General features: G+C 48.6%; 1 protein-coding gene and 1 long non-coding RNA gene across 2 annotated transcripts in view; one reads left to right on the top strand and one right to left on the bottom strand.

Annotated features, from left to right (window-relative positions):
- Positions 1 to 318: 318 nt before the first annotated feature.
- Positions 319 to 13,252, bottom strand: LOC308579362. The gene is made up of 3 exons (XR_014004444.1): positions 12,982 to 13,252; positions 2,519 to 2,683; positions 319 to 415 (listed from the first exon to the last, which is right to left on the bottom strand). It is a non-coding gene; the product is annotated as an uncharacterized lncRNA (long non-coding RNA).
- The window catches only part of NSMF (NMDA receptor synaptonuclear signaling and neuronal migration factor), a 54,922-nt gene continuing 43,444 nt past the window's right edge, over positions 11,831 to 23,308 (top strand). The window contains exon 1 of the mRNA XM_081180307.1: positions 11,831 to 12,081. Within this exon, the coding sequence (XP_081036433.1) occupies positions 12,011 to 12,081 (71 nt within the window). The 5' untranslated portion in view covers positions 11,831 to 12,010. The remainder of the gene's footprint in view (positions 12,082 to 23,308) is intronic.

Genomic DNA, 23,308 nt, shown 5'->3' with positions numbered 1-23,308 from the left:
ATTGGGCTTCCACAATCTTAAAGGAAATGAAGAGGAGAAGGACTTATTCCCTCTTGCCTCAGGCACCAACTTACTCTGAGCCAGCCCCTTTGTGGGTAGATATAGCTTGCCTCATTTATTCACTCCCCCACCCCACCCCGGTTCACTCCGCATCCCTATCAGTATTCTGTGAGGTTGGCCAGTTCTGAGCAAGGGTGACCAGCCCCAAACTTAAAGAGCAAGCATTGTAGCCAAGCAGAAATTTGAATTCTCCTCATCTCAATTTAATTCCTTTATTCATGCTTCCACATCACACTGGCCCTCATTGCTTTTGGAGACTGTGGAGCAGGGGTGGGGGTGGGGAGTTCTTGGAGAATCAGAGGGAGAAACTGTGGTCACCTGCTCTTCCAAGAGACACTGAATGCTGCTCTACCTGCTGGTTATAAGAGTCTACCTGCCCGCAGGCTGTCTTGCCAGAGTGGTGCATGCTCTGGTTATCTCCGGCTTGGACTACTGCAATGCGCTCTACGTGGGGCTACCTTTGAAGGTGACTTGGAAACTACAACTAATCCAGAATGCGGCAGCTAGACTGGTGACTGGGAGCAGCCGCCGAGACCATATAACACCGGTCTTGAAAGACATACATTGGCTCCCAGTACGTTTCCGAGCACAATTCAGTGTTGGTGCTGACCTTTAAAGCCCTAAACGGCCTCGGTCCAGTATACCTGAAGGAGCGTCTCCACCCCCATCGTTCTGTCCGGACACTGAGGTCCAGCACCAAGGGCCTTCTGGTGGTTCCCTCACTGCAAGAAGCTAAGCTACAGGGAACCAGGCAGAGGGCCTTCTCGGTAGCGACACCAGCCCTGTGGAACGCCCTCCCATCAGATGTCAAAGAGATAAACAACTACCTGACATTTAGAAGACAAATGAAGGCAGCCCTGGTCAGGGAAGTTTTTAATGTGTAACATTTTTATGTATTTTTAATCTTTGTTAGAAGCCACCCAGAGTGGCTGGGGAAACCCAGCCAGATGGGTGGGGTACAATTAATAAATTACTATTACTATTAAAGATACAAATATAAGCATGTAATATGGGCGTAGCCAGGGGGTGCAGTTGCCCCTACCTGTATCAAGTAAATAAATAAAAATACTTAACTAACTGACCAATTGCATTGTAGATAACTGAGTTCCACACACCCCAACATAAAAACTGCCCGCCCCCAATAAATCCTGGCTATGCCCATGGCATGTAAAGAGGAACTGCAAAAGCAACTTAAGGCAAATTAACCCTGGAGAATAAAAATTCCTCTTTTCCCAAAGCATGCAGTTGTCATGCTGCCCAGTGGGAAAGGGTGCTCTCTCTTTGTAGCTGACAACCTGCCTCACCTGAGAAAGAAGCTCCAGAGGGTGGGGAGAGAACCAAATTATGCAGTGGTGGAAATAATATCCCAGCTTCTACCTTTCTTTTCCCCTCTGCAGTTTGCTACACGGATGGCACAATCTGCCTCCACCTTTAGGTGCGCTAAACACATTAGTAAAATGCTATTTCCATACACTGCTTTGTTGGGGGCCTTCAGCATGAGAAGCTGTGTCAGGCTGCAAAGTCATCTGTCTGTCACCTTTTCAAGACTGCAACACCCTGCCCTCAACACAGAAAAAGGCAACTGAAATGATCAAGGCGATGGAGCGACTCCCCGTCTCCCATGAGAAAACGTTGCAGTGTTTTGAGGCAACATGATATAAGTTTATAAAATGATGTGTGGTGTAGAAAGAGTGGAGAGTGAAAGGTTTTGGTTCCTCTCCCTTAACATTGGAACTTGTTAGCACCCAGTGAAGCTGGATGTTGGAAGATTCAGAACAGATAAAAGAAAACACCTGCCTTACTTCTTCATGCAACGTATAGATAAACTATGGAACGTGTTCCAGCAGGAGGCCGTGATGCCCACCAACTTTGGAGGGCTTTAAAACAAATTGGGACACCTCCATGGAGGGTAATAAGATTGTCAGTTGCTACTAGCCATAATGGTTATGCTCTGACTCTTGGGAAGCAGTAATACTTCAGAAGATCAGTTGCTGGAAGCCACAGGAGGAGATAGTTGCTCTTCTTTGCATGTCCATTGTGGGCTTCCCATTGTTGCATCTGGCTGGCTCCTGTGAGAACAGGATGCTGCACTAGATGGACCACTGGCCTGATCCAGCAGAGCTCTTCTTATGTTCTTGTCATTGGCTTTGACTCCTGCTCTTCAGGCTCCCTGCCTTCTGTGCTACCAGACTCAAGGTGCACCGGTCACTACTGCAGCCATCCCTACGTGGCACCAGCCAGCTTGACTTAGGGGAAGGTTCTGTTCTGCCCTCTGATGCATTTAATCGGGACGTGAGTGAAATCTATCCATATTCAGAGACTGTGCCAGTGTCCCAACTCATCCATCTGTTTCTTTAGGGTGGGAAGAAATGTCACATTTGAATTCCATCTCCCCATTGCCTACACACTGATAATCTCTGAAGTACCATATTCTTTGTGAAAACACACACATACTCACATACACAATGTTCCCCTGCTGTTCAGCATTTGAAGACTTCCGGTTTCGTCAAGCTGCACCATAGAAGCGTTTCATCCCACGCAAGACACCACACAACCTTGCTATGCTGCCTATGAGCATGTAACATGATGCACCTGTAAGCATATCTTCATGAGGACCAGAAACCTGTTTAAATTTAAATACACATGCACATAAACACATTTCAGAAAACTGATCTCTTCCTCCATCCACCATTGCCTTATATAGTCTAAAGCCGGGGTAGACCAAGGTGGTGCCCTCTATATGTTGCTGGACTGTAGTTCTCATCATCCTTCATGCCAGCTGGGACTGTTGAGATCTGTAGTCCAGCAACACCTGGGGGGCACCCCTCCCCTAAACTAATAAATTCACTGCAGGTGTGGGGAGCCTGTGGCCTTCCAGATGTTGTTGAACTACAATGCCCATCATCATGGGCCATTGGCCATGCTTGCTAGGGCTTATGGGAGTTGTGGTTCAGCAACATCTGGAGGCACCTCTTCATTTTAACATATTTGGCTTTCCTCTTCTACCATTTCTAATAATCAAAGATGTCAACATGAGAGATTCCTGGTGGTTTTTTTTTTTTAAACAAACAAACACACATTCCAGTTTGTTGGTATCTTTTTGTTGCCTCCAACACTCTGCAATTAATAATTTTGCTGCAGTCATTACATTTTAAAATGATTCCCACGTCCTCTTGTCTTAATATATCCTCAAGGAGATCCATCAAAACAATGTTGACATCCAGTGCCCATTATCCTTTTAATTTCATTGGGAGGTTTATTAATGTTGCTGGCAATGAAAAGCCAGCTATGTCAGGGCTCAGTGACCTCTTTCCTTGTCTTTCAAGCTGATTGAACCCAATATGAGCAGCCAAAGCAGGGGTGGGGAACCTTACCCATCCCGAGGGGCCACATTCCCTTCTGGGGGCCGCATGCCAGGGGTGGGTGGGACTAGAGGCAAAAGTGGGCAGAGCAACAAATACAGATTTTACTTTGTACAATAGGCTGCTTTAACACACACACACACACACACACACACACACACACACACACACACACACACACACAAGACCTCTGTCCTGGCAAATGAAGGACAAGTCCCAGCCAGGCCGGAAACACTAAAGGAAAGTGCGAAGCAAGACTGGTGAGAGGTGTGGTCTGGGGAGGGGCCTGAGAACCAGACAGAGAGACCCGAAGGGCTGCATTTGGCTTCTAGGCCTGAGGTATTCCCTTTAAGAAAATAAAATGGAATTTGCTAATCCTGAGCTGATCACTTTCTCTGCAGGGGCTTCTATTAGGAAAGAAAGGGGCAATACCATCTAATTGCAAATCAATTTGTTGTTGTTCTGTTGTTAGGCAAAAGCAGATGGAACAAAGAATGCGAAGTTTCCCTTTTGTACAGTAGGCTAGTTTCTACAGACACGCACATGTCTCTGTCCTTTGTCCAGGCAGCGAGAAGCATTATCAGAGCTCAGGGACAAATTCCAGGTACAGTATGCGAAACCTCTCAGTGCATGGCAAGGCTTATAACCACTGTGATATGGCGACAATTTTGACGAAAACATAACTTTGCTTATCTGTCACGACCACCGTTTGCAAACGGTTTCTCTTACCCTCCTCCTCTTCCTCCTCCCCTCCACCCTCTCATCCTCTGAAGGACTGAGATCAAGTTAATTGCTCCGTTGGCCGTTCTCCCCTGGAGAGCCGAAGCGGAGCTTGGAAACCGTGAAAGAGGGTAAGTGAAAAGAAATATAAGGAACGCCAGACAGGAGGAGGGGCTGGTACTCTTCCAGGCCATCCTGCCAATTTTAGAGGGCGAGAGATGTTTACGTTCTTGTCCAGAAGAGGCATAAAACAGTAGGGTTGCCAACTGACCAGAAAAACCATGTGGTTCGAGGTGCTCTGCCTTCGACACCAGCTCAATGGGCAAAAAAGTCAGTGCCCAGAGCCTGGAGCTCCAACATTTGGTTTGAGGTTCAAGCTCTATCACGTAGGACTTGTGTGGGCACATTACTGTCTGCCAGACCTTGGTCCCCAATCTGCAAAATGGGTGTATAATGGACAGTGGCGTAGCGTGGGGGGTGCAGGGGGGGCCGGCCGCACCGGGCACCACATCTGGGGGTTAGGTTTAGGGGGCGCAAATCCACGGGTTAGGGGGCGCAAATTACTTGCCTTGCCCCGGGTGCTGACAACCCACGCTACGCCACTGATAATGGAGTCCTGTTTCGTGTGGGCTGAGAACAACAGAGACTCCCGCGTGCGATAAATTGGGTGAGCAAGGTTCCTTCGGTTTTTAAAAACAAAGACTTCAAAGCTTGTGCAAAGGGCAGAAATTCATTAGGGAAAGCTTTTGCAGATAGAAGCCTTTGCCCTTTGAATTTCTGCCGAACATGCCATGGTAAAGTTAAAGGCACTGGGGCCTTTGTGAAAATGATGACAGCAATTAGAGCCTACCTTCCATTATCCTAGCATAGAAGATCAAAATGGCTTTGAGTGGAGAACGGGATGTCCAGGTGGCAGAATTCACAAGGTTCTGTCCACGAGGCTGTCACATTCTACCTGTTCTGCCTTGGCCCCGCCCTCTGGCCCCACCCACTCGATTTTTGAAATCGGCAACCCGACCTTGTGTGAGACCACTCGCTCCCCTTGACCCATCTCTCTGTATCATCGCTGTTCTCTTCCCCTAACGCCGAAACAACTCAGAAAATCACAACATGCAGAGTAAACAGACGCACATTTCCCTGATTGGCATAATTCCCTCCCAATTATGATATTTGGGTGTCTGCTAATGAGCGGGTTTGGAGCACAGCCGCGTCTCAGCCCTTGTTTGATCGATCGTGCCGCCTCGCTGGGAACGAGAGGGGGGGGGGTCGTCTTGGGGGAACATCTGCTCAGGGGGCGTGAAGCCTTATCAGCGGGCGGGGATCTATTTGTCTGAAAACTTCGGCTGTGACTGGCAGGTAGCAATGCGGATGCTCTGGTGGTTGTCGTCGTCCCGAATAAGCGATTCAAAGAAACAAAAGTCCCCCTTGCAGCCACTTTGCTGAAGTTTAATTGGGCCGAATCTGGTCCATAGGAACCAACTTCTAGGGGACGAAGGGGCCTCGCCGGGACCCCCCAAAGTTGATGAGCATTGCCGTTCAAATTACCTCACCTCACCTCCCCCTTTATTCAAGGCACCCCTGATCTGGTCAGTGCTGAAGGCAGCCTGAAAAGGTCCATGCAATGCCATATCGTATTATCAGGTTGGCACAGGTTTCCTCAGGCAGCTCCCTTCTTCTGTTGGTGGGGTCCTGGTTAGGCCAGGTGCCAGTGGTCAGCTAGGTCAGACACTGGCTGAGAGTCCAAGGGCTTGGAAGCCCCACCACCACCAGCCCAGGCTAGCCACACCACCGTTCACTGACCTCTGTGCCACCATAGATCAGACCAGCAGTCCGCTTAGCACAGTCTAATTTATTTGTTGTTGGAAGATTCAGGACAGATAAAATGAAGTAGTAGTAATAGTAGTAGTAGTAGTAGTAGTAGTAGTAGTAGTAGTAGTAACAACAACAACAACAACAACAACAACAACAACAACAACAACAATAAATTATTTATACCCTGCCCATGTGGCTGAGTTTCCCCAGCCACTCTGGGCAGCTTCCAATCAAGTGCTAAAAACAATACAGCATTAAATATTAAAAACTTCCCTAAACAGGGCTGCCTTCAGATGTCTCTTAAAGAGAAGATAGCTGCTTATTTGCTTCACATCTGAAGGGAGGGCGTTCCACAAGGAGGGCGCCACTACCAAGAAGGCCCTCTGCCTGGTTCCCTGTAACCTCACTTCTCGCAATGAGGGAACTGCCAGAAGGCCCTTGGCACTGAATCTCACACAGTGCATAGTGAAACCGCATTGGTGGTGGTAATGGACCACCAACGTGGATGGCTTTAAAAGAGGATTACTGTAGACCAGTTTTTGGAGAAGAGGGCTGTTGATGGCTCTCCCTCCACAGTCCTGGGCAGCAGTGCTTCTGAATGCCAGCTGCTGGAGACTGCAAGAGAGGAGGCTGCTCTTGTGTTTGGGTCCTGCTTGCTGGTTTCCCATAAGGAGCATCTGGCTGGCCACTGTGAGAACAGGATGCTAGATGGGCCATTGGCCTCACCCAGCAGGCTCTCCTTATGTTATTATTTTCTATTCTGACCGGTACTCTGTCACCAAGACTAGGCTTGCCATACAGAAACAGCAAGAGAGAGAGAGAGAGAGAGAGAGCGCAAATACTTTTGTAAACCAAGAAAATCTTTAATAAAAATACATTTTAAAAAAATAAGCTAGCTTTGGCATTTGTTACAAGACTAGAAGCTTTATTGCTAGGCATTGCAGGTCAAAAAAGTGGGAAAAAACTATTTATGCTAGAACAGCGGCTTTCCAAAAATGGAAAGATGACAAGATACCAACAAAAGAAGAATGGCAAGCAAAACTAATGGAATATGCTGAAATGGCAAAGCTCACTGGAAAACTTAGAGACAAGGACAATAGAGACTTTAAAAAAAGACTGGGAACCATTTATGATGTACTTACAGAAACTGTGACAGGGACGCGGGGGGTGCTGTGGGTAAAATCTCAGCGCCTAGGACTTGCCGATCACATGGTCGGCGGTTCGAATCCCCGTGGCGGGGTGTGCTCCCGTTGCTCGGTCCCAGCGCCTGCCAACCTAGCAGTTTGAAAGCACCCCCGGGTGCAAGTAGATAAATAGGGACCACTTACCAGCGGGAAGGTAAACGGCATTCCGTGTGCTGCGCTGGCTCGCCAGATGCAGCTTGTCACGCTGGCCACGTGACCCGGAAGTGTCTGCGGACAGCGCTGGCTCCCGGCCCATAGAGTGAGATGAGCGCACAACCCTAGAGTCTGTCAAGACTGGCCCGTACGGGCCGGGGTACCTTTACCTTTACCTTTACCTACAGAAACTGTAAAGAAGTGGACTCACTAGCAGGGTTTGACTAAGCACTTACAATTCAGAAAACAAGCATAAAAACTAAGAGGCAATAAGTGGGAAAATAATCAAACGTAAGATGTAATTCTAGAAAATATGGTATAAAAATGACAAGAATGCAATAACATTTAGCTAAAAGAATACAAAATTAAGGCAGAACAAAACAAGCAGGAGAAACTGATATTTAAAGAACCAGAAGAGGAAGTTGAGGGAAGTCAGGGGAGAAGTGGGGGGGGGGAGATTGGGACTTGTATATGTCCCCCCCTGTGATAATGATGATTGTGTTGAAGTCAAAATGTCAAACTTAATAAAAATTATATAATAATTTATAATTATAATTATCTAATAAAAATAAAAAATCAGCTTTGGGTTAGGCCCCCCCAAAAAAACAATTTAGGGTTGTTCCCCCCCAAAAGCTATGGGTTCACCATGTTTAAACAATAATTTATTTAAAGTTTATATATAGGGACACGGGTGGTGCTGTGGACTTGCTAGGCAAGAGCCTAGGACTTGCTGATCAGAAGATTGGCGGTTCGAATCCCTGTGATGGGGTGAGCTCCCGTTGCTTGCCAACCTAGGTCCCTGCTCCTGCCAACCTAGCAGTTCGAAAGCATGTCAAAGTGCAAGTAGATAAATAGGTACTGCTCTGGCGGGAAGGTAAACAGCGTTTCTGTGCGCTGCTCTGGTTTGCCAGAAGTGGCTTAGTCATGCTGGCCACATGACCCGGAAGCTGTATGCCAGCTCCCTTGGCCAATAAAGCAAGATGAGCGCCGCAACCCCAGAGTCGGCCACGACTGGAACTAATGGTCAGGGGTCCCTTTACCTTTATATATGCATATATATATAGTCTGAATGTACGTCAAAATATTAATTAAAAATGTGGTATCAGACTGGGAAATTTTTATAGAAATATATTCTTATTTTTTCATTTTATCTGCAATTGCTGAACCAGATATAATTTGTAATATGAGTACAATACTGCATCAAGGTTGCTGACAGGACTGAGCCCCTCAGCACGTAACACCTCAGCTCAGAGGCCTGCACTGGTTGCTGATTTGCTACTGGGCCAAGTTCAAGGTGTTACTATTAGAATATAAAGCCCTTAACAACCTGGGACTAGTTAGCCGGAGAGGTTGCCTTTCCCCACATGTGCCCACTCAACTGCTTTGACCTGCAGAATTGGCCCTACTACGGGTGCCGCCACATAATACCTGCTCCACATTTGTAAGAAATCGATAGGTGGCAGCACCTCTTGACAATCAGGCAGGTGCCTCACTGTTACTTGTTTTGGAGCCTGCATAAAACGTTATTGCTTAGACAAGCCTACCCAGATATGTAGAATGTTTTAATTTTTGTTTAGCTTATCACTGATTTTAATTATATTTGACTGTTTTAAACTGCTTTTTTAAAAAATGTTTTTACAGATAGTCTCTCTTTTCATAAACTGCTTTAAGGGTTTGTTTGTTATTTACAATCAGGCAGTATGAAATAAATAATATGATTAGTAAATAACATGAATTAACTTTAAAAAATTTCTGCATCTATCTAACAGTATTAGCAAGTGCCCTTCCTGTTAGAACCTAAAAATAAAATAATTTTTTGATCCATTAATGGAGCTCTTAGTTTTTCTGTGCAACAACTCAGAAACCAATTGTTTTATATTTGTTTGTTGGGAAACTAAAATATCCTGCACTGATCATTCTGTATGAAAGCAAAGGCAGCTGTGTTTGGTTTTCTTTGGGGCTCTCCCTCTTTGCACAAAGGGGAGGATCCAAATCACATCTCCTCTGGCTGTCTTGGACACTTCCCATGGGATCTTTTGTTTAGCTCTGATGTGCACCCAAGATGTTTTAGCTGGGAAAATGTGAAGACTGTGAAAATGTGGCATGCAAAAGGGACAACTGTGTGTGCTGCACACAATTGATTGGGTGATGTGCTGCTGCTCCCTTGATTCATCAACCTATTGGCCTGCTTAGAGATATGTTGATTTCTATTTATGACAGTGATCATAGAATTGTAGAGTTGGAAGGGATATCAAGGGTTCTCTAGTCCAACCCCCTGCAATGCAGGGATCTCAAGTAAAGCATCTACAACAGATGGCCATCCAACCTCTGCTTAAAAACCTCCAAGGTCCATTCCACTGCTAGACAACTCTTACTGCCAGAAAGTTCTTCCTGATGTTTAGTCGAAATCTTATTTGTTGAAACTTAAAGCCATTGGTTTGAGTCCTACTCTCCCGAGCAGGAGAAGACAAGTTTGCTCCATCTTCCATGGGACAGCTCTTGAAGATGGCTATCACATCTCTTTCCCAGGCTAAACATACCGAACTCCCCCAACCTTTCTTCTCAAGGTGTGGTTTCCAGACCCTTGGGCATCTTGGCTGTTCTCCTCTGCACATGTTCCAGCTTATCTAGTTGCAAGTTTGGGGAAGGAGTGGACAGGAGCCAAAAGTTCATGGGGTCAAGATTACCGTGGAAGAAGAGTCTGTCATGGTGGGCATAGGAAGATTACAGATAAACAGCCCACAATGAGTGAAACAGGGAGCCCTTATCCCACCAGACTGTGCCCCTTGGGACTAGTTGGGTGGAAGGCAGATAAAGTGGTGACACTGAGACTGAGGAGGAAGAAGAAGGAGACAGCCAGGGCTATCTACCTGGACCGGTTTAACGTAAGAAGGCAGGTGGGTGGGAGCTGGCTGAGAACATTCTGAGGTTGGTGGGGCAGTGCCCCACTTGCCCAGATGGACCACCCTCCACCGTGTCTAACCTCATCAGCTTTGAGCAAATCAGGACAAGCGCTCCACAGCGCCAAATTACCTGCAACTGGGGTGTGGTGGTGGATATGGGTGAGCATATGGCTTTGAGACAAATAAGACTCTCTGGAGGAGAAGTGTGTGTGTTTGAATAAGAGAGCAGGCTGCTTTGTTCTGTGAGGAAACGCAGCACATGAGAAGCTGATCAGAGGGTGAATAATTTATTTTTGCGTGAGAATACAGTGGAGAGACCTGACCCTCACACCCTTCTATTTCTATCCAGTGGTTTAATCCTTTTACGGAGGTCATGAAACTGTACTGGGGCTGCTGCACTTCAGGCTGTAAATGGGGGCTCTCATGAGGGATACATCCACTTCTCCAAATACAAACGCTCCCTGCACATAGAAAAGCAGCAGAATGCAGTACTGTACAGTTAAAGAGACTTGCTAATCTGCACTAACAGCCATACTTCACATTTTCATATAATGTTTTGAGAGTATTCAAACCACATACTTGGTGATGCAACCAATAAGATTATAAGCAAGTCTTTGTATGTGCAATCCATTGAGGGGGGTTGTCTATGTTACTGTGGTAAGAGAATTCTTTGTCCCCCATAAATCCTACAAATTGGATGACTTTGCAGAATGTCAATGCTTTCTCTTAATTGCATAACTTAGACTGGTTTTGCTAGCATAATTGGGAAGGGAGAAGGAGCCAGGAGCCTTATTCAGCCATATTGCTTTCAGATATATATTTGCAGCCTTAAGGACTGAAACTTTGTCCCTGGTTTTGAAAAAAGCTGAGATTTTTCAGGCTGAAGAAGTAGTCCCCTATCCTGTGACTTTTTTCTCCCGCAGCGGTGAAGAACCAAGGCTTTATCCCACTCCCGTGTGTATGATTTGTGGTAGCTCACAGTTTAATGAAGTGGAGCAGATAGTGTCAAAGCCAGTTTCTGTTGCTGGCAGTGCTGAAGAAAGAACTGAAAGAATGACCCTTTGCATGTTCACAGGGGTACTCTTCCCTGTATAAAGACTTTTCATGCAGCCTAGGGTGATGAGCCTAGGACCTTCTGCATGCAAAGCAGATGTTCCACCACTGAGCTACGATGCTAGTTCAGTGCTTGGATGTAGTCAGTGAGGGCGCCTATCTAAGAGACGGCATTGTCCTTTGCACAGGACCAGAGTCGGTCTAGCTTTATTTAATTCAAGCATGCATCTCCTCAGGGGCACCGCGACTGCCTTGCCGCCAACGCACCCAGCCGGCTCGGAGCTTCCGCGTTGAGCCAGGATCCTCGGATTCCAAGATCACTCGGCCGCCTCCTGTCAAGGTGGTGCCAGGGCACTCTGCACAACCTCAGAAACACTCCACCGATCCCATTGCCGGCGCTTTCCCTCCCTGCTCCAGAGCCTCCCCAAATATAGGCATGGCAGAGCCTGGGCTTCCTGCACCCCGCCCCGTCAGGTCTCTCCTGTGGCGCCCGAGCCGCAGTCAATGAGCAGCCGCGATGCGCGCCGAGGGGCGGCTAGTCGTGGCGGCGGCTCCTCCTCCGGCTCCTCCTCCTCCAGCGACACTCACAGGGGTCTGCCTGGGAGGAGGCGGACTCCGCTCGGCCCGCCGAGGCAGCAGCAGCAGCCGCAGCCGAGATCGCAGCCTATCCCCAGAGTTGGGGGTGGGGGTCGGCATGGGCGGTGGTGGCAGCGGCAGTGGCGGCTCCGCGCGGCGGTGGCGGCGATGAGCTTCGAGGAGGACGATGGGCACGGCCGTCTCCAAACGCCGCTCGCTCCGCAACGAGGCCGTGGCGTCGGTGGCGGCCAAAGTCAGGTGAATCCGAGCTCGGGTTCTTATTTGGGGAAAGGAGGGGCGAGATCGGGATGCAAAGCGAAGGAGCAAGCTAGCCCTAAAGAAAGAAACCTAGCGGGGCGCTCTGAGGCCGTGCGTAAAAAGGCGGCGCGTAAAAGGAGAGCTGCGGGCGCAATGATGGTGATGGTCGAGGGATGGGGGGGACGAGGGGGTCATCTCTTTCTCTCCGACCCTCGTTACTCTAGCGAGAGATTGAATCCTGCACAGGGTGGAGTTGGGGTCGTGGGTGCAAAAAGCAAGGAGTGTGCAAAAGAGTGAGCGTGGAGGAATTTGATATAGTCTCCGCGTCGTGCATGGATGAACATTTATGGCAAGGGAGGTTTGGGGTGAGGGGGCAAAAAGAAACACACCGGGCGCGTGTCTGTGCAAGTACCAAGAGACCAGGTTGGAAGGGGCGCGCGCATGGGATCGTGCAAGGGCTGGGAAAGAAGAGCGAGCGTGCAAGGGAGACGTGCGTGTTTCCAGAGGAGCACGTCGGTGTCTTGTTCCGCGCTCGGAGGAGCTCGCCCGCCTCTGATTGACGTCAGAGGCTGGGGAGGGGGAGGGTGCACAGTGGGAAGGGGTCTGCCACAAACCCGGATTCTGTATTTCCTTTCTGACTGCTGGATCGTATCGGGGCTTTGGAGTATGCTGGATCGGAACGATGCGCTCCTTCGATGATCCTACCCATCGCTGTACGGATTTTGTCAGAAAGCGGCAGGCCTGGTGTTCTGTGCCCTGCTACACCTAGGGGAGAGGGGTCTGGAACATTTCAGCTGTTCTCTCCAACAAAACTCCCCACCACCACCAAATTGTGTGGTCTGAGATGAAGTAAAAACATCACCATGTGCCAAGTTTTCACACAGAGAGAAACACACATACCTCTAGCACTTTTCCTTCCGGCAGTGCAGACAGCCTATCCCTGGTGTGCTGCATCTTCTCAGCCTGCCAAAAGTGTCTGCTGTTGAGCGTGGAGGGTAGGAGGACAGCGCTGCTGCTGCTGCTGCTTCTGAACCCCCGCCTTTAGTCTCCCACCATGCCAGTGAGCCAGAAGTGCTAACTCTGTATTTTTAGTCCGGCTGGCGCTGGGTTGAAATAGCAGATGACGTGAGGTGCAAAGTGTTTTGGCATGCTGCCCAGCCGTGGACCACTTTTTCTTTTTCTTTTGGCAAAGGCTCAAAGAGCCCACGGCTGCCCTGGTGAACTTCCAAGCTCTGGGAATGCAGCAATTATGTTCGGGGGGGACGGGACCGGCAAGCTGCCTGCCTGCGCAGTGGTGACTTTGCCTCCGCAGCTGTTTAACTTCTTAGCCTTGGAAGATGCTCTCTGCTTGTCTTGGACGATCCCTCTCTGGTAGCCGCGTGCTGACCAAGAAAAGTGAGCCTTTGGGGAGGGGCCTCGTCACTGTGTTGTGTTTTGCACCTAACGTGCTCCTGTTCCTTAGCGCCAGATGAAGGAGCATATGCGGCTTTTGATTTCTACTGGCGACACAAAACCAAGGAGAATTGCAAGCATCACACAGGATGTTTAAAATGTAGTGACGCCTTCAGACTGCCGGTATTTGTGGGAGGGATCCCAGCACGTATACCGGAAGTTTAGGTTTGTGCATTTAAAATGAAATTAAGCGGTCTTCTACCCTAGTGCAACAAATCCACTTAAAAGAAATCACAGACTTTGGTTGTTTGGAAAGTGAATGGGAAGTGCATTGAAAAGTGTGAAGTGAACAAATGATTGATGGGAAGACATCCCGTGTGCAAAGTGGGACAAATGCCCAATAAACAGGTTCCCTGGAGATGCCCAAACTCCCTACTGTTAATTTAACCTTACTGAAAAATTGAAATTATTTTCCCTTTAAACAAAAAACCCAAACCACACACTTTTGCAAGAGACATTTAGTGTGGTTAATTTTGATTGGTGTCATTTTACAGAGTGAGGTGACAGGGAAAGGATAAGCAGCAGGTTCTGATTGTGGGGAAAGGACCTCTTTGGGAACAGAAGGAAGAACCCGTGAGACAGACTTTCCAGAAGAACGGGCAGAACTCTTGTTCATGAGCAGGGTTTGCAAACAGGGGTGCATGGACCACTGGTGATCTACAATCACTGTGTCCCCGTTAAATATTCACGTTGATTTCTTAAGGTATTTGTATTGCTTCATTTATTTCTTAGATTGTAGGACAAGAGAATACAATTTGAATTCTGTAGAATGTGAATTGTATTTTGCCAATAATAATAATAATAATAATAATAATAATAATAATAATGAATTTATACACTGCCCTTCAACTGAAGATCACAAATGAAAAAAAAAATACGAAAGAAAAGGAGCAATAATTTTAAAAAGAAATCATGCAGCATCTAGCACCAGCAAGCACGACAGAAATTGTAGTAAGTGGTCTTCGGATTTTCAAGTTGTCCATGGGGGAAAAGAAGATTGGGAACCACTGGTCCAGAGGGTGGGTTGGATCCTGTGGGAGCCTTTTTCCGACAGACTCCAGGGTGCTGATCAAGGTGACCCTTGAGTTTCTGCCCATCTTCAAAATTCTAGGCTATGCTGTGAGATATAATGCTGGTCATGAACAGGAATAACCTGACTCCAACCCACCAAGAGCAGGGATACTTTATTCATTTTACTTTGAGCACAAGATTTGGTACAGGGGTGTAAAATTTTCAAACTACATAGAACCTTTGTTTGCATTCAGACCCAGTTTCCAGCCTTTGTTATTTTGGCAACAGTCTTTCAAAGATCTTAGGAGTGTTTACCTTGAAATCTCAGGAGCTGAGGCAAAGGGACGGGGTGTGTGTGTATGTGGATCTCAGAGGTTTCCCCTCTTCTCTTTTAACAAGCAGAAGAAATGGTTCCAAATTAGCAAATGTGCTAGATATTACAGATTCTCCCATTTCTGAATGACTCCTTTTTCTCAGTGAGGATTTGACCCAACCCTGCTCCTGAGATTAAGTGCTGCAAGCCTGCCCTCAGAACAATGAGGACTAGAATGCTTGTTTGCTTAAGCATTGACACTTTGCACAGTGTTTCCAAAAAGCACTGGTCCAGATTGCATAGCTGCAGACACAACTGCAAAGCATTTTACTGAATCACTACAATAAGGTAATTTTAAAGAACAACTGTGGGAGGCTTAGTTTGACTCAGGGAGAGAATGTACAGTTGCTGTTATTACCAGTATTAAGCGTTCATTAGGAATAAAGTTAAGACAAGACTATTTCGTAAAACAAACATACCAAAATGATTTTTTTTTCTGTGCCTTGGGAGGTGTCACAAATCCATGTGGTCTAGACCCATAGGTGATCAGGGGGTGCATGTATTAACAAGTGGATCTTTGTATTTGGCTCCCCTGCATGCTCTTATTAGATTCCGCAAGTCTTTCAGCCAGCTCTGTGTCCCAGAGCTCTGTGGGAGATTTGCTGGCTTTATGAAGCACTGCCTAATCTATAGATCTCAGCAGAGCTTTCCTGCTGACAAATGGACAATAATTTTCTCACTTAGAGGCTGGTGATGCTGAAATTGTGAGAGGTGTGTGTGTGTGAAGCTTTTGGGCTGCTGGAATAGCTCAATTGGTAGAGCACGAGACTCTTAATCTCAGGGTTGTGGGTTTACTAAAGACTCTGTTTTGTGTTGATGTCAAATAAGCCCCACCAACTTAGAGGACAACAGCAGTCCTTCAGCGATTGAGCTGGGACATAAGGGTTTGGGTGGTCCCTGGCGTTCAGGGCGTTGTAAATTAACAGAAGGCCCTTGAACCTGGCTCAGGAGTCGATGGGCAGCCAGTGCAGCTGTTTTCATGATGGTGTCCCATGTTCTCGGCCATATGCCCCCTCCAGCAGTCTGGCTGCCGCCTTCTGCACCAGCTGGAGCTTCCACACCAGGCCCAAGGGCGGCACCACATAGAGCCCCTTGCAGTAATCCAGCCTCAAGGTTACCAACTCATGGACTGCAGTGGTCAGGTTATTCCTGTCTGGGAATGGCCACAGCTTCACTTCTCTACCATTTCCTCAGCGGTTTGCAATTAAACACACACACACACACACACACACACTGTGAAGACATGGCAGCCGATTTCTCCTGGCAGACCTGTTTGCGTCCCATTTTGCCTTATGCGCATTTTTGCAAAGCAATTTCCTCTAATATAATGTAGTATTGTACATGTTATTTTGACTATTTTTTGCTGTTTCATGTGCATATTATGCTGGCATCTGTGTTTTTATACACATGACTTGGCCAGAGAATTGCATTGCAAAATTCGGATAAGGGGTGAATTCTGAAGGGTGGCGTCTGTTTCAGTTTGCAAGCTGTTTCAGAAAGTGTTAATTAGGTAGGTTTGTCTTTGAATGCAAACTGAATCAAATCTTTCTTATCTGATATACAGGGTTCTGGACCAGATGGGCCGCTGGCCTGATCCAGCAGGCTCTTATTAATACCCCCCCCCCCATCCCTACCAGAGATAAATACATCTCTGTAGGCTGCTGGTATCTGAGATGCTCAAAACCACAGCTCAAAGTCTCTGGGTTTCTTCCGAGAAGCTCTTAATTTCAGTCCCAGAGCACCTGACCCAGCTCTTCCCAAGATGGTTAATTAAGCTCTCTGCAACTTTCATTCTTGGCCTGGATCCTTGTAAACAACTGCAACACCCGTTTCAACAGGGGATGTCTCTGAACGCCATCCGTTAGTATAGCTTTCCTGCTGTTCTGTTCTGTTTTGGCTGGAACGGTTTAACATTCGCAACTGTTCTATCTGTCTTTAGAACTGCGATATACCAATAACTGTGTGACCTGTCCTGGAACCTTAATGGGTGAAGGATGGTGGGAGGAAATCTTACAAATACAACAAATGAAATAAATACCCAATTGGTACAATGTGCTGTGCTGAACATAGTGGTGGTGGAGACACTTCTCAGATTTATTTCCTGCAGACCTAAAATGAGGAGAGGCCAATGGGGCAAGACCACAGCTCATTGGTAGAGCACCTGCTTTGCATGCAGAAGGTCCCATGTTCAATCCCTAGCATCTCCAGGTAGGGCTGGAAAAATACACCCTAAATGAAAGAAACCCTGGAGCTGCCAGTCAGTGTAGACAATACAGAGCTGGATGGACCAAGGGTCTGACTCAGCATGAGGCAGCTTCCGATGTCTGTCTCTTCCTAGATTTACAAACTGCATATCTGAAGCATGTGAATAGGTGTAAGTAAACCTTGGCTCTGATTTAAATGGATCAAATCAGGGAGGGATGAAAGTATTTGGATCATTTTCAGACATGTCTCCTGCCCCTCATTGAAGGAATAGGTATGTAAGGTGGCGGAGAGAGGAGAGGATGGAAATATTTGGGAGTTGCTGCTTCGGTCAGCTTTTCAAAGTTCTCAGATTTTTATTGAGGACAACAAAGAAAATTGATGTTTTGCAGCTTTCTGCTCCAAGACAGATTTATCTCTTCTCTCCCCAGCTCCCACTCAAATCTGGAGCTACTGGAGTTTTGAAAGTGTCTTCTAAAAAGTTCAATTTCCTTTCTATGAGCCACCAAAGACTGTGGCAACTAGTTAAGTGTTTGTGGTGATTGGTGCAAGTGCATGAGTTGTGACCGACTCTGGGGTTGTGGTGCTCATCTCGCTTTACTGGCCATGGGAGCCGGCGTACAGCTTCCAGGTCATGTGGCCAGCGTGACTAAGCTGCTTCTGGCGAACCAGAGCAGCACACGGAAATGCTGTTCACCTTCCTGCTAGAGCGGTACCTATTTATCTACTTGCACTTTGACGTGCTTTCGAACTGCCAGGTTGGCAGGAGCAGGGACTGAGCAACGGGAGCTCACCCCGTCGCGAGGATTCGAATTGCCGACCTTCTGATCAGTAAGCCCAAGAGGCTCAGTGGTTTAACCCATAGCGCCACCCGCATCCCCATGTATGTAGTATATATGTATTAAAAAAATAAAAAAATAGATAAATATTATATGAACCAGCTGACAGTGGAGCAGACTCAGAAGGCAATGAACTCTACTTTGTTTGTGGGGTTGAACTGGATGACTTTTAGGGTTTCCTTCCAACTCTCTCTTTCTAAACGTGCATACACAGAAGTGATGTCATCAGTGTGGCATGGGGAAAAAGAGTGCTAAGGCTGCATAGATACTATACACCTAAAGCACACCAGTTCCCCCAAAGAATCCTGGGAGCTGGGATGGTAGGGGTAAACAGCTGTTCCTAGGATCCTATTTCCAGCGGGGCTTATGAATCATCTAGAACAGTGTTTCCCAACCTTTTTTGGGCAAAGGCACACTTGTTTCATGAAAAAAATCTCGAGGCACACCACCATTACAGCCCTGTGACGTCAGCGCGCAGCGTCATGCCGGGAGGGACGCACGAAAGTGTAAGTTTCAATTTTTTCCCCTCCCCCTTGCCTTCCTTCTGTGCCGCCCGCCAAAAAGCCAAGAAAAAAGCCAAGATTTTAGGGCAGCAGGTCGACACGGAAGAAGCTCCTACCTAAGGACAGGTGCGACGGCCGTGTCCTCTTCTGCCACACTTGGCAGCCCTGCCTCATGGTCGTGACTCCCACCCTGATTTCTCCCCGCAGGTCGAGCGGCACAGGCAGCCCAATGTGTCCAGCCCAGACACAAGCCCCGTGTGCTGGTCCCGGGGGGGGGGGGAAGGTACTAATACCATATCTGAAGTTCAGTCCAGAGTCACTAGCAGGGTAGATGATCACTAGATGAGACGTGAGGTCCGAAACAGGGAGCCGGGCGGGGGAGCAGGAACGCTGGTAGGGCAGCAGCAGGAAGCCAGGCGGGTAACAGGAGCACTGGTAGAGCAGAAGCAGGGAGCCAGGCGGGGAACAGGAACACTGGTGGGTCAGCAGCGGGCAGCCGGGCGAGGAACAGGAACACCGGAGAGTCAGGAGCAGGAAGCCGGGCGAGGAACAGGCACACCGGGAGTGCAGATCTAGGTCTGGGTAAAGCAGGTACTCCACAACGACGTTGCTCCCGCAACCTGGGACCGGGCTGCCTGACCTTTATCTTCTTCTAAGGCCGGGGGCGGCCCCGGCCCCCAGGAGCCCCGCCTCTCCTGGCCTTAAGGCGAGCACTCTTCCTGGGAGAGACCAGTTCCCTTCGCCTCTCTGCCCTAAGCCTCTGCAGTTCAGGAGAGGCCGAAGGGTTACTGGGCCCCGGGGGAGGCTCACCTGTAGCCACTGAGTCCTCCAGCACCTCTGGGGCCAGAATGGTCTCACCTGGTGCCTGCCCCTGAGGATCTGGCACAGGTGCAGGCTCCTCAGCATCTAGGCCTTGCCCCAGTTCAGCCGGCCCTGGAGGCGGGGACTCCTGTGCCGGCTGGGATTCCTCCGGTTCACTCTCAGACTCGGAATCCCAGGCCATCACACCCCGCTTCCCCACTCTAGATCCTGAATGCGACCAAGTGCTCTGGACTCCCGAGCAGGGTGGGAAAGAGGACTCGCATCTGGTAGCCTCCGGGCTCCTTGCCTGCTCGAGGGATGGCATTGCAGGCAAGCTGCCGGCCGTCGCCATCGCCGCCCCCTCATGCGAGTGGACCTGCCCGGAGTGGTGGGCCGGGGGAGGCTCGCTCTCTGTGGGGATGTGGCCCGCACGCACGGCCCCGCTTCCTCCTGCCCAGGGCTGAGCTCCTTACCCGCGATCTCGGTCTTGCGCACGCGGATCCCACTTATTCCGAAGCTCGGACCACTAGCCAGGGCTCTCACACCGTGCCAGGGCGAGGCGGCGCGGCCCACTGACGTCATCGCGGCTCGCCGCCGCCCTCGACTTCCCTGTTCCCTCCCCTCCCTCGGGTCGCCGTGGTTACCGAGGACTGCAAGCTGCACGGGCGAGCGTGGGGCATTAAGTGGGAGAAGGAAAATTAAAATTAAAACTCGCCTGAAGGCCGCCTCTCCGGATATGAAGCTATCTTTCGAATTTTTTAATTTTTCCCGCGGCACACCAGGCAACGTCTCGCGGCACACTAGTGTGCCGCGGAACACCGGTTGGGAAACACTGATCTAGAAGTCTTCCTTGAGAACCAGGGTCCCTCTGGAGGTATTTGCTGACTCTCTTCCAAAGACGGTGTGGGTGGAATCTTGGTCATCCTTATATTAAGTGCAGTGCATATTTCATTCCATATTAATTAACATAGTAATTTGATTTCACCCAATTTGGGTGATGGGTGAGAAGACATGGTCCAAAGCTCTGATATATTCTGGCTGTGTCGAATAGGGTTTTGTGTGTGTATGTCCACAGATACCTTTGGGGTTTCAAATTGCTCCTGCATAGGTTTGGGTGACTTCCACGTCAAAAGAATAGAAAAGGAATGTATAAGATGCTGTAATTGGGCAGAGTACTGATTTTAATGTCAAAATGCAGTACTTGCCAACCTGACGCCCTCCTGATGCTTTTGGTAACGATTCCCACCAGCCCAGCCAGCACACCTGGCACTCTTCAGATGTTATGAACTACAGTTCCCAGGCTGGAGATTGATGCGGTAGAGGTTGACAAAGTCTGTTCTAAAATTACTGCTGCTGCTTAATTATTTTAAATTCTGATACTGTAGTTTTATTTAGTTTCTAACTGTGGTATTTGTATGTTGTTACAAATGTGTTTAATTTATAATTGTTGCAGCATTGCAATAAAGTATTTCCCTTCCCTGAAATGTGTTTAAACAAATGGTAAATACGCCCACAAAAATAACTTGCCTGCAATGTATTTATTAACCACTTGCCTGCTGTGAGCTGGAGCAGGAACGGATGGAGAGATACGTTTGAATATTGGGTACCAAGGAAGGGGTGATGTGACTCATCCTTCCTCTGCCAGTGTCTTCACTCACTTGCATGTACGTTTCTGGCAGCGGATGGCTACCAGGCCAGTGCTTAAATGCAAGGCTGCTGTTATAGAAAAATAGGCTCCTATGTTCTTGGCACTCAGGGTGCAGCAGGAGAAAGGACAGATGTGTTTAAGCAGGAGAAGAGATGGAGGATAAGGCTATGTTCCACCTTCACTGTCAGAGGCAGTATGCTGCTGACTGCCAGTTGCTGGGAATTATGTTTGGGGAGAGTTGCAGTTGTGCTCAGGTGTTGCTTGTGGACTTCCCTTTGGGGCATTGGGTTGGTCATTGTGAGTACAGGATGCAGGCTAGGTGGGCCTCTTGCCTGATCCAGCAGGCCCTTCTTATATTCTTCTTCTTATATTCTGATTCCTCTGTCCTTCATCTATCCATCCAGATGCAGGGATGAGCACTAACTTTAAAAGGGGATTTGATAAATTCATGAAGAGTAAGGCTATCAGTTGTTAGCAACCCTGATGGCTGTGCTCTCCCTTGGAGGCAGTAACGCTTCTGAATACCAGCTGCTGGAAACTGCAGGAGGGGAGAGGGCTTTTGCACTCATCACCTGCTCGAGAACTTTCTGGAGAAACCCAGCTGGCCACAGGGAGAGCAGGCTGCTGGGTGATGCTGGGCCTTCGGCCTGATTCAGCAGGGCTCTTCCTGTATTCCTGGGAGAGCTTTGAGGGTGGCAGAGTTGGAGGAGTAAAGGTCACCAACCAAAGAGTTGGAAGAGATCATGGTGGAGAATTCCCCCTTCCCTCCAGTTAGGTTGAATTGGCTGGTAACCCCCTCCCCGCAATGCCCACCCTGTGCATTTGCTTCCCTTGCTCTTCTAGCATGCAGCATGGCTCACTTGCTTGAGCCATTGAGAAGGATTTTCTCTCCATGAACTTGCTTCTGAGATGAGCCTGGGGTGTGTTTTATATCCCACCTTGCTTTCAAATTGCTTGTGGTGCTTCCAGAGTGGCTTCTGTGGCCCTCCCTCTCCTTCTCCCATCCCCACAACAAAACTGTGAAGTAGCTTAGGGTCTGGGATGTGGGTTAAACCACTGAGCCTAGGACTTGCAGATCAGAAGGTCGACGATTCGAATCCCCGCGATGGGGTGAGCTCCTGTTGCTCAGTCCCTGCTCCTGCCAACCTAGCAGTTCGAAAGCACGTCAAAGTGCAAGTAGATAAATAGGTACCACTCCGGCGGGAAGGTAAACGGTGTTTCCGTGCGCTGCTCTGGTTCGCCAGAGGAGGCTTAGTCATGCTGGCCACATGACCCGGAAGCTGTACGCCAGCTCCCTTGGCCAATAAGTGAGATGAGCGCCGCAACCCCAGAGTCCGCCACGACTGGACCTAATGGTTAGGGGTCCCTTTACCTTTACCTAGCTTAGGGTCAGAGAGACCACGACTGGCCCAAAGGTCGTCTTTCATGACCAATTGGGGATTTGAATCCTGGTCCTCCAAGTTCTATCCCAACAACTCCACTCTGACTCTCTCCCTGGGCAGTGAGTGCCTTGTGTGAGGATTTCTCAGATGCAGAAGCTTCCTTTTTCCTATTTGTTTGCCGCGGTAGTAGCAAACAATTCCTTCTCACGGCTTATTCGCTGGTCTATGGGCAGCATCAAACTCTCACACCCATTTTCAGGCTCCTATATGTTTGGGGTTTTTACTTGCTTGTAGCAGGGAATGCCACATGCAGGCAAACTCTGGATTCCCGAAGGTTAACCGCATGCCTGAAATCCACCCCACCCGCGTCATTACATGCCCTCTGTGGCTTCTGGTCTTTGCTTTGAGCTGCTGTGCTTTCAGGCGTGCAGCGCCAGCGCTCAGTAACGAACCTGCCTCCTGCTTGCTGCGTTATAACTGCATCGGTTGCATCGGAATCTCGGCGCTTTGGGTGCCTCTTTGGTCGCCTTTTGCACACCTGCTCCATCCAAATGGTTCTTTCCTTAACTTTACTGCCTTAGCTGCTTCCTTCAAGTGCGGCAGTGAGGAACCTCGGAGCTGAGGGGCGGGCGTCGCTGGAGTGTTCCCCCCTCTGCTGCAGAGACGGGGCTGCTGTGTAGTCTTTCTGGAAGTCTGGATAGAGAGATGCTCCGCAAAGCAGAAGCCACTTTTGCCCAAGTCACGGCTCTGGCGTAATAAAGAGCTGGGAAGGAAGCCCTGTCTTCTGCATGATTTCCACCCACATTGCTTTAGAGACGCAACCGCGGTCGGTACTGACACCACCAGCAGCCCCGGAGGTCAATGGGACAAATTGCAGAGGGCGAATAAAGAACACAGAGGTCGAACGGGTGTCAAAAAGGGCTGGGGCGGGAGAAAAGTCCACAAAATTTAATCAGGCTAATTAATTTAATTGAATTAGCCACCTTTGTCACTATTGTTAATTTCTGTGAACAGAA

This window comes from Podarcis bocagei (assembly GCF_964188305.1).
Source record: "Podarcis bocagei genome assembly, chromosome: Z".
In the NCBI taxonomy this organism is placed as follows: Eukaryota; Metazoa; Chordata; class Lepidosauria; order Squamata; family Lacertidae; genus Podarcis; species Podarcis bocagei.
Note: the sequence above shows the minus strand (reverse complement) of the source record. Positions and strands in the feature narration are given on the sequence as shown.